This window comes from Mastomys coucha, unplaced genomic scaffold, assembly GCF_008632895.1.
Source record: "Mastomys coucha isolate ucsf_1 unplaced genomic scaffold, UCSF_Mcou_1 pScaffold14, whole genome shotgun sequence".
Lineage (NCBI taxonomy): Eukaryota > Metazoa > Chordata > Mammalia > Rodentia > Muridae > Mastomys > Mastomys coucha.
The window spans coordinates 86,429,011-86,439,797 of NW_022196896.1; the positions used below are offsets into that span (position 1 = coordinate 86,429,011).

Below are 10,787 nucleotides of genomic sequence, written 5' to 3' on the forward strand. Positions count from 1 at the left end.
CGTCCTGGAACTCACTCTAGACTGGAAGGTGACATTTTGAAATGTGCAGTGTAGGTTGAAAGGCAGTGTTCATTAGTTATTTTGTTTTTTAGACAGGGTCTCATTAATCCCAGGCTAGCATAGAACTCTTTTAAAATTTTTAAAATTAGATTTATTTTATGTGTGAATGTTTTGGCTACATGCATGTATGTATACCAAGTGTGTGCTTGGTGCTGTGGAAGCTGGAAGAGGTTATTGGATTCCCTGGAACTGGAGGTATATATGGTTGTGACTAACCATTTAGGTCCTGGGAATTGAGCCCTGGTCTTCTGCAGACCAGTAAGTGCTCCAGCCTGGCTAAAACTCTTGGTGTTACTGCCTCATCCTCCCAAGCACGGTGCTGTGAGATGTTCTGCCTTTTTCTGTTGTTGTTGAGATTCAGATTACACTGAAAAAAATTGAGTGGAGCTAGTAGAAGTTAGTGGATCCAAAATTTAGTTCTAGTTTTGCTTTTCATCTTAAGGACTTCAAATCATGGAATCTGGTTCTTTACATTTCTATTTCCTCACCTGTCAAATGGGAGAAATAAATTTTATTTACCTCTCAAAGTTGTTGAGGAAAAAATGAGTTCAATTATAAGTACATTAAAAGTAAGAAAGTGCAGTTCTTATATTTTGTATCATAACTTTCATTGGCCTTTATGTATTTATAGTCAAGGGCAGTTTTTCTCTTTTTGGTGGTAATTGAGCCAGACTAATAAAATACCTAGATTTTTAATCTTAATTTTCATAAGATTGGCATTCAGTCATAATGCTTAGTTATCTTGAATAATGATGTAAATTTTTATTTTCCTCAACTTAAAACCAAGTTTGTTTTGGACCTTGGTGATGCTCCATTTCCTGCTGTTGCCCTTTGTCCTTCTAAATCTGGAATATGACTAAAATAGATAGTTTTGCAGTGAGCTCACAGTAAAGTTCCATTTCAGAATAAAAGTTTTGCTTTTATTTAGTCATATTTTATTTATATTAAAGAATCATGTACCTCTTTTATACAGATTTTGAAAAATTCTATTGGTGGCTTCTAATTTCATGGTTTTTTTTTTTTTTTTGGACATTAGATGTGAAAGTAAGAAATGAGTATTTTATTCTCAATAGACCTGAAGGCTGTCTTTAGGAAATGAATATTACCTACATGGTTTGATTTGTGCTCATCATGCAATAGTCTGAAACAAAAGTTAGGGTGGCATAAAAATTATTTTATTGTTGGGCTGGGCATGTTTGTACATGCTTTTAATTTGTGCATTCAGAATGCAGTAGGTCTCTGTAAGTTCAAGGCCAGCCTGGTCTTCATGGAGTTTCAGGCTACCCTGGCTGGATAGTGAGACCCTATCTAAGAATCACATTTTTTTTTTTTTTGTTATTCTTTTGATTATCTAAATTTGCCTGGTAGTTGGTAGTGGATGTAGCACTTAGTCTTTGTAGCATTATGCTTAGTTACAGAAGGGTCTGAAGAGGAGCCAAGTTTTGGAAACTGATCCTTTGGCAGATCATTCACAAAGTTAGCTAGTACAAGATCACTAGGTTTTCAGGTAAGCATTCTGAGTTTTCAGTCCTTGTACATTCAAGTACTTTTTTGTATGTTGATATGGGGGCTCAAAAGGGGGGTCTATGTTAAAAACAAATATTTGAGAGTTATGTTGGAAATTACAGGTACATAAGGAGAAGAGGATAAAATTCTGGAAGCCCTAGACTTAAAGAACTTTTATTTAGGATTAGAAAGGAGAAGTCTAATGTTTCCTTTGCTTAAACATATAAAATGCATGTTAAGGAGTTTGGATGGGAGAACTAGGAGAGTTGGTTCCTCAGAAATTAGACTGGTGCTATGAAACAGAGAGTAGTCCAGAAGAATGCAACATAACTCTTTGGAAAGCATTTGGAAGCCTGGGTGTTCGGGTGCACATATGTATTTGTAGTACTCAGGAGGCTGGGACAGGAGAATTCTGAGTTCCAGAACAAAACAAAAAACTAGGGCTGAGGAGCTCAGTGGCTAAAGTGCTTGTTTAAAAGTATAAGAACTATCTGGGCAGTGGTGGCGCATGCCTTTAATTCCATCACTTGGGAGGCAGAGGCAGGCGATTTCAGCCTGGTCTACAGAGTGAGTTCCAGGACATCCAGGGCTACACAGAGAAACCCTGTCTCAAACAAAACAAAACAAAACAAAAAAGTATAAGAGCTAGAGTTCTGTTGTGATCAGATACCAGATGTAGTAGTGCACATCTGTAATCCTACTTAGCCTACAGTGAGATAGGAGTTGGAGACAGGAGAATTTCTGGAAGCTGATGGACCAGCTAGCCTGAGTATGTTCAGTGGTGAACAAGAGACCCTGCCTCAAATGAAGTGGAGTGTAAGGACCAACACCCAAGGTTATCATCTGAAGTTTATATGAATGCTCAAGCATAAACATATATTCTCTCTGTTTGTGTCTGTCCGACTCTGTCTCTCTCTAAGAGTAATCCCTCAAACATTGTGGAGTATCTGTTGAAATCATTTTTCAAAACTTATTGGTAGCGTCAATAAAAGCAGTCAGAGTGATAATGAAAGATGTTAAAAATAAAAATTATTTATTTAATTAGGGATTGAATTTAGGCTCTCATGCATGCTAAGTAGGTGCAGAGTTGTTGAGCTATAAACTCCTTGTCCTCTTCATTTTATTTTACTTTTTTTTTCTTTTTTTTTTCGAGACAGGGTTTCTCTGTATAGCCCTGGTTGTCCTGGAACTCACTCTGTAGACCAGGCTGGCCTCAAACTCAGAAATCCACCTGCCTCTGCCTCCCAAGTGCTGGGATTAAAGGCGTGTGCCACCACCGCCCGGCTTACTTTTTTTATTAATAAATTTAGACTTGAATTTGTTACCATGCTGCTTTTTTCATGTGAAAAGGTTTCCTCTTAATTTTTTTTTTTGTATCAAACTGGTCAAGAATATTGTTTCTTGGCATGACAACACTTTGCCATCTAGAACATTGTAACAGTATCAAATTTCCAAAAATCCATTTGTAATTCTAGAGAATTAAACACGTATGTACAGATAACATAAAAAAGTTAGTATTCTATGACATGAATAATTGTAAATGTTTCCATAACAATACTGTTTACAGGATCAGGGATCCCTATTGTGATTAAAGTAACTTACAAGTTAATATGAATAACACAAACTTTAAATATTCTTATATGTAAGTTAGACATCCTAGAAACCAACTTGTGACAGCTCCTTGAAACTGCAATTTTAGAGATAAAGCTTGTTTATGTGAGACAGAGTTTCTCTGGGTAGCCTTGGCTGTCCTGAAACTTACAGGCTGTAGACCAGGCTTGCCTTGAACTCTAGATTCTCTTGCTTCTGCTTCCTGAGTGCTGGCATTGAAGGTGTGCATCACCACTGTCCTGCTAGAAATAAAGCTTTGACAGTTGTCATATCTGCATGTTGATTTGCCCTTACAATAGTTTCCTTTACTGTGAAATTATGGGGCAAGTTTACTTTAGGGAGCTGGGAGTGGTGGCTCTTTAAACCAAACAAAAACAGATCTCCCAAGTTCAAGGCCAGCCTGGTCTATAGAGAGAGTTACAGGCTAGTCAGAGCTACATAGACCCTGTTTCAGAAAGCCAAAACCAAATCCACAGCCCTTCAAAACCAAAACTACCATTAAAGAACTTTTACTGTAAAGTAATGAAGAATCATGACCAAAATCCCATTCTATCACAATCTGCTTTCCTGATCACAATTATCCTTCCCATATGTAACATGTACTTTTAGCTTATCTCAGCAACTTGAAAGCTTGTGTATTTATGCACTCAGTCTTGAGCCAGGATCTTGTGATATACATTATCACCTCCAGTTGTGTCTTCTCTTGATCAACATATGTCCCTCAGAAAGCTGATATAGAGTGTTAAAACAAATGGGAGTACCACAATAAAGACTTCAGGAAAGTGAAGAAAGAAGCACATAGCGGCAGTTGACGGCAGTTCTGAAACTAAGTAGTCCCTGCCCCAGTCCACCCTGAGAACTACATTGCCCTGGTTGTATTCCCTTTCCTCTCCCACCACCTAGGTCACCAGACTTTTGTTTTTGTTTTTGTTTTTTTTTTTGACTCTGTGCTCTTGAAAATTTTTATTTTTGTATAATTTTTCTTTCTTTTTTTTTTTTGGTTTTTCGAGACAGGGTTTCTCTCTGTAACCCCGGCTGTCCTGGTACTCACTATGTAGACCAGGCTGGCCTCGAACTCGGAAATCTGCCTGCCTCCGCCTCCCAAGTGCTAGGATTAAAGGCGTGCGCCACCACCGCCCGGCTTCTTTCTTTTTTTTTTAAGATTTATTTTTTATTTATATGAGTACACTGCAGCTGTCTTCAGACACACACTAGAAGAGTACATCAGATCCCATTACAGATGGTTGTGAGCCATTGTATAATTGCTGGAAATTAAACTTAGGACCTCTGGAAGAGAAGTTAGTTCTCTTAACTGCTGAGCCATCTCTCCAGCCCCTAATTTTTCTTTTTTAAAATCTTAAGAGGGTATAAGAGTTTGTTTTTTATTGTGATAAGACAACTTGGTCAGCTTTCTGTATTTGAAAGTCAGTCAAGAAAAAGGATGCTAAACCCGGCAGTGGTGGCGCACACCTTTAGTTCCAGCACTTTGGAGGCTGAGGCAGGTGGATTTCTGAGTTTGAGGCCAGCCTGGTCTACAGAGTGAGTTCCAGTACACCAGTACAGCCAGGGCTACACAGAGAAACCCTGTCTCGAAAAAACAAAACAAAACAAAACAAAAAAAACTACAACAAAAAAAGATGCTTTACTAATTTTGCTACTTGCTCTCTCTTGTGTACTTGTATTGCTCAGTAACTGCAGTGTATACTCCATACCACTTGCTCCGTATTTTAATAGTAGAGACTGAATTTTCTCCATCGCTTTAGATTCTGGAGCTAAGACATGTATGTATATTCCTGCATACAGTTACTTTGACTCATAGGTCAGTATAATTTATAATGGTAGTTCTTTTTTCTCTAGGTTTCCTGGTGCTGTTTGCAGTATTACATGTTTGTCACTATTAGAATATATTATGTAGTTACTGAGTAGTTTAGTATGAGTACATTGAGATTCGGATATTAGGCTACTTTTAATTTCAGAAAAATGATAAGCAGGTCATAGATCTTGATTATTGTTGCTATTCAGTAGTTATCGTCTTTTTATTTTATTGGTATGCCAACTATTTAATTTAATTTTAGTTTTATTTTTTAAAATTATATTATTATTTTTTAGACAGAGACTCACTTTTTAACCCTGGCTTTCCTGGAATTCAGTATAGACCAAGCTGGCCTTAATAATATCCTCTAGCCTTTGCCTCCTGAATGCTGCTGGTATTTAAGTCTGGGTGACATTGAATTGGCCCTAACACTTTTGGAATTACATTTGTGTATTGTGTTCATAAATGTATAAATAAGGGAGATAAGTTCATGCTGTAGTGTTTCAGCATGCTGAAGTTAATCCCAAGAGTGACTGAGAGGTAATAGTCTGCTCTTCTAGAAAGTCTGGTAAAGAGAACTCCAGGTAGTTGTATCTTTATTGTTTTATACTGAGAAGAATAATGCAATTACTACTGTTTCTGATGTAGGGGTCTTTCTTTTTATAGCCTTCGGTGGTAAAGTTTAGTTCATCTACAGATTCTTCTAGGCTGAATGAGATATGATTATTTTGTGCATTAACTTTTTATAGCCTAAACTTGACAGATCTTGACTGACCCCATTTTTCCCTCTTTTTAACCAACTGATTCTCCACCCTGCCCCCATGCACGGCCTACAGCCAGTATGGTGTAGTAGAATGGGACCTGTTGGATTCATATATCCCTACAGCAGGTTCTTGATTATGACTTTGGGCAAGTTACATATCCTTTTGTAATTTGTAAAAGTAGGAAAACTAAACCCATTCTGGAGAGTTGTAAGGCATAGGTTAAAATGCCTGCTGTTCCACGTCACAACTGATACTTTACTAATGAACCAGTACCTTTTCTTCTTTGTAATTGTCGCGTTTCCTAGGAGAAGTCTATACTTGTTAAACACTTGGTAGTACTGACCTTTCGAGTCTGCGTGAGGGCTTAGAATGTAGATCAGTACTACAGTGTTGGTATAGAATTTGAACCAGATACTAGAGAGTTGCTAAATAAAATATGAAGAGAAATGCATTAAAGTTTTATAGTGTTGTGTGACTGCTTTGTGTCTCACTTTTACCAAGAAGTAATCCTCTGCTTTTTATAGAGAATCTAGTGAGAACCCCAGTTACTTATATTTTTGAGTTTTATCCCTAATGGCTAAATGAGTGAATGATTAGACAAATGTCCTAATTTCAAATATAAAAAACAAGTAATGTCTTAGAAAATTTCTCATAGATGCTAATCGTTCATTGTCTAAAGTATTTCTCTTTGCTGATTTCTCTTGTGAAGTTATAGATAGTGGTAATTTATAAGCTGAGTTTGAAACAATACAGTACTAGGAAACAAATCCCCCAAGGTCAGCAATTGCTTTGTGTTTTGGGAACATTCTTTAAGATTCTAGATTCTAGTGTAATACTTTTATTTTAGGGAAACAACTTGTTAATGATCCCTTTGTCTTAGATCAGTGCTTAAGCTGTGCTGTTTAGTGATTAAATGTCTAAACTCCTAAAATTACATGTTGAAATTTGACTGCCTCAAACAAGTGTTGAGCCAGGCGGAGGTGGCACACTCCCTTAATCCCAGCATTCAAGACACAGAGGTAGGCAGATCTTTTGTGAGTGCAAGACTAGTATAGTCTACAGAGTGAGTTCCAGGACAGCCAGCACAGAGAAACCATGCCTCAAAAAAACAAAAGAGAAAAAAATTGTTGAGGAGACAAATGGTGGAAAAGTGCTAAGATTGCAGATGTGGTCCTGTGAATGGCTGTTCTTACCACGTTAGGTAGTTATGTAGGTATAAAAGCATTGCTTTTTCTGATAAGTAAACTTAATATGTGATGATGTTTTCATTTCAGAAAGACCCAGATTACCTGAGACTGTGGTTGGACAATTTTGTTTTAAGTTATGAACAATTTTTAGATGTTGACTTTGAAAAGCTGCCTACAAGGTATGTAGAAACACTTGTTTATCGCCAGTGGGCGGGATTGTTAATTTTTGGCAGAAGGATTTTATTACAAGTACAGCAGCTATGCTAACAGTCTCTGTACTCTTGCATGACCATATTCTCATGACAAATAGTGCTCGATGATCATAGCTGTCTTGCTGGGTAATACTACACTTGGCTGCTCTTTACTTTGATGAACTACTACCCTCTTGGTGGTCTGAAATTCACTTAGTTTCTGATACTAGCTACTCAGCTTAGTACTGGAGCTTACAAGTGGAAGACAGAGTCCTCTGCAAGATTGCTTTAACTTAGCATTTTTTATTGCATCCATTCATCCATTCATTTGTTTATTTGTTTGTTTGTTTATATGTCATAAGTTTTACACTTTGTTTCCTTGTTCCTATCTTACAGGGTAGATGACATGCCTCCAGGAATATCTCTGCTTCCTGATAATATTCTGCAAGTTCTGAGGATCCAGCTGCTACATTGTGTTCAGAAAACAGCAGATGGGTTAGAGGAACAACAACAAGCATTGTCAATTTTGCTTGTAAAATTCTTCATTATTCTTTGCAGGTATCTAATATAAAAAAGTAAAATCTTAGCATAAGTATTACCAAAATAATAATAATAATACTTGCTAGTGATATGTGTTTGTATGAATATTTAAAGAATGTGTATATCTTTAATACCGTGATTGGTTAGCATACTGGAAAGCTTCTTAATTACTGTACCTTATTATAGAGACACTCAGCCAAGAATTTTCAATGAGTGCTGTCAAGATGGCTCAGTGGGTAAAGGCACCTGCTGCCAAACCTGATGACGTGAGTTCATCTTCTGGACCCATATGGTGGAAAGAGAATTGGCTCCCTACAGTTTTGTCCTTTATGGCACACAAGGGCCAATATAATGTACATGTGTATACACAAGTAAATTTTGAGAAGTTTAATAAAATTGTTGTTTAACAAAAGAATAGACATAAGGTAACTTTGACGATGCTGGCTGACACACAGGAGAGCATGGGTGCGAGCTTCTTGGGAATAGTTGTAGAAACTGAGACATACCTAAGTGTCTTTTCGTTACTGAGTACTACTTCACGTGAAGGTACCACAGTTTGCTCGCTTACTCACCGATATCGAAGGACACCCTAGTTGCTTCCAGTTTGGGGCTGTTATTTATAAAACTGCTATAAATATTCATGTCCAGGTTTTATATGGGTATTTTTCAGCCCATGTAGAAAATACCCAGGATCAATAATCTACATCATGGTTGTAACATTCCCACAATGAATGAATGAGATTTCCATTGTTCCTCATTTTTCTAGTATTTGATATGCTATTCTTTCAGATTTTGTTTTATTGCAATAGGTGTGTAGTATTTCATTGTTTTTCCTTAATAATAAAAAATATTTAACCTCTTTATTTTTGAGACTGTCATAATGTTTTGGTGAAGCATTTATATAAATTTTGTCCAATATTTTTTTATTTTAAAAATTATTTTATTTATTTACATTCCAGCTGTTGCCTCCCCTCCTGGTCCCCCCTCCCACAGTTCCTCATCCCATTCCTCCTCCCCCTTGCCTCTGAGAGAGTGCCTCCCTCCCAGATATCACCCTTTCCTGGGGAGTTAAGTTTCTCTGGTATATATGTGTCTGGGGCCTCTGACCAGCCTGTGGGAGCTCCCAGGGGTCTGGGTTAGTTGAGACTGCTGGTCTTCCTATTGGGTCGCCCTCCCCTTCAGCTTCTTCAATCCTTCCCCTAAGTCAACCATAGGGGTCCCTGACTTCAGTCTAATGGTTGCGTGTAATACTTCTGTCTGTCTCAGTCAGGTAGGACCTCTCAGAGGACAGCCATGTTAGGCTCCCATCTGTAAGCATACAATACCATCGGTAATAGTGTCAGGCCTTGGTGCCCTCCCCATGAGATGGATCCCAAATTGGGCCCGTCATTGTACCTCCTTTCTTTCAGTCTTTTCTCCATTTTTGTCCCTGCAGTTTTTTAGATAGGAACAATTCAAAATTTCATAGTCGGAAATTTTGACTGGGTTGGTTACCTCATCCCTCTATTTGAGGTACTATCTATGCATTGACGGTTCTCTCTCTCATGTTGGGTATTTTGGCTAAGGTCACCTCCATTGAGTCCTGAGAGTCTTTTACCTCCCAGAGTTTTGCCCAATTTTAAAATTGGATTGTGTTCTTATTTTTACAGGTCTGCAAATGTTTTGATACACAGGTGCTTTTTCAGGTGATTGGTACATTTTTTTGTTGTTGTTTTGTTTTTGTTTTTCAAGACAGGCTTTCTCTGTGTAGCCTTGGCTGTCCTGGAATTTACTATGTAGACTACGCTGGCCTTGAACTCAGAGATTCACCTGCCTCTGCCTCATGATTGTTGGTATTAAAGGCGTGCACCACCTCAGCAGGCCAGTCTTTTTATTCTTTTAGTACTGTGTTGTAAGCCACAGAACTTTTTAATTTTAATGAGTCTTTTTTTTTTCCATTTTTTCCAGTGAATTCTGCTTTTAATTTTCCATTTGTAAAGTCACCTGTCAACCTAAGAGCCCTTATATTTTTTTCCTGTATTTTCTAACAATATTGTTGTCTTTCCAGGCTGGAGAGATGGCTCAGTGGGTGTGCCTGCTCTTTTAGAATACACAGGTTAATTTTCTAGGACCTAAATGGTGGTTCACAACCTTCTTCAACTCCAGCTTGTGATCCAGGTTGTGATTCCTTCTTCTGGCCTCTGGGGGCTCTGAACATGCTAGTGGTACCTAGATTTACATGCAGGCAAAACACTCAGACATACAAAAGGAAAAAAAATACTGAAAACCAAAACCACAATAGTACTATAATTCATTTCACTTGTCTCTAAGCTATAGTTAGCCAATATATGTTTGGTATATTGAATAAACTATATGTTAAATCTGTTAAGAATAAGGATAAAAGATTTCATTGTGCCTATAATTAATTCCTTTTAAATTCTCTTTCTTTTTGTGGCCTCTAGTGACTCTTAGGAATTTTTAGTTCAAGCCCGGTGGTTATGGCAAGACACTTTCTGTTGGATCTCTTAAGTTCAAGGCCATGTCTTGAAAAACAAAACAAACAAACAAAAATTGTCTTTTCAGTTTATTCAGATTTTTTTCTAATTGTGACCATTGAAAGTGACAACTTTGGAAATTTCAGTGTTGGATCAGAAACTGAAAGTTCTCCTTTATTTGTATCCAAATTTAAGAGTTTTTTTTTTCCTCTTTCTTTTCCCCCTTGTTTGGAGGAGTAAGAGGCAGAGGGAAGGAAGGAAATGAATTAAAAGAGAGTAGTAATGAGTGATTGAGAATGCTTAAGAGTGAGATTTGGCAGAAACATAGGTGGGCTGGAGCTGTAGTACCCAAACTGGTAGTTTTCACAGTTGGTGGTTTTGCTAAGTGATGGGTTAGCATATAACACTTTAAAACCATAAAGTGTTATATGTAATATGCGTTTTGAAGCTTTAACACAAGCTATTATGTGCTCCTTCATCTGTGCCTCAGAGGCATAGGTTTAAAGGCTACTGGAGTTACAGATAGGCTGTCCCAACTAAATACATAAAAGTGAACTTGGTATATGAATGTAATGATGTCAAATAACAGATCAATAAAAATTCAGCTATCCAGAGAAACAGTCTCGAAAAACCAAAAAAAA

General features: G+C 37.4%; 1 protein-coding gene across 4 annotated transcripts in view; it reads left to right on the forward strand.

The window, feature by feature from the left end:
• The window catches only part of Nbeal1 (neurobeachin like 1), a 155,517-nt gene that overhangs the window by 7,547 nt on the left and 137,183 nt on the right, over window positions 1-10,787 (forward strand). For all 4 annotated transcript variants that reach the window (XM_031367667.1, XM_031367670.1, XM_031367668.1 and 1 more), the window contains exons 3-4: window positions 7,029-7,120; window positions 7,529-7,690. In XM_031367667.1, coding sequence (XP_031223527.1) covers window positions 7,029-7,120; window positions 7,529-7,690 — 254 coding nt within the window. The remainder of the gene's footprint in view (window positions 1-7,028; window positions 7,121-7,528; window positions 7,691-10,787) is intronic.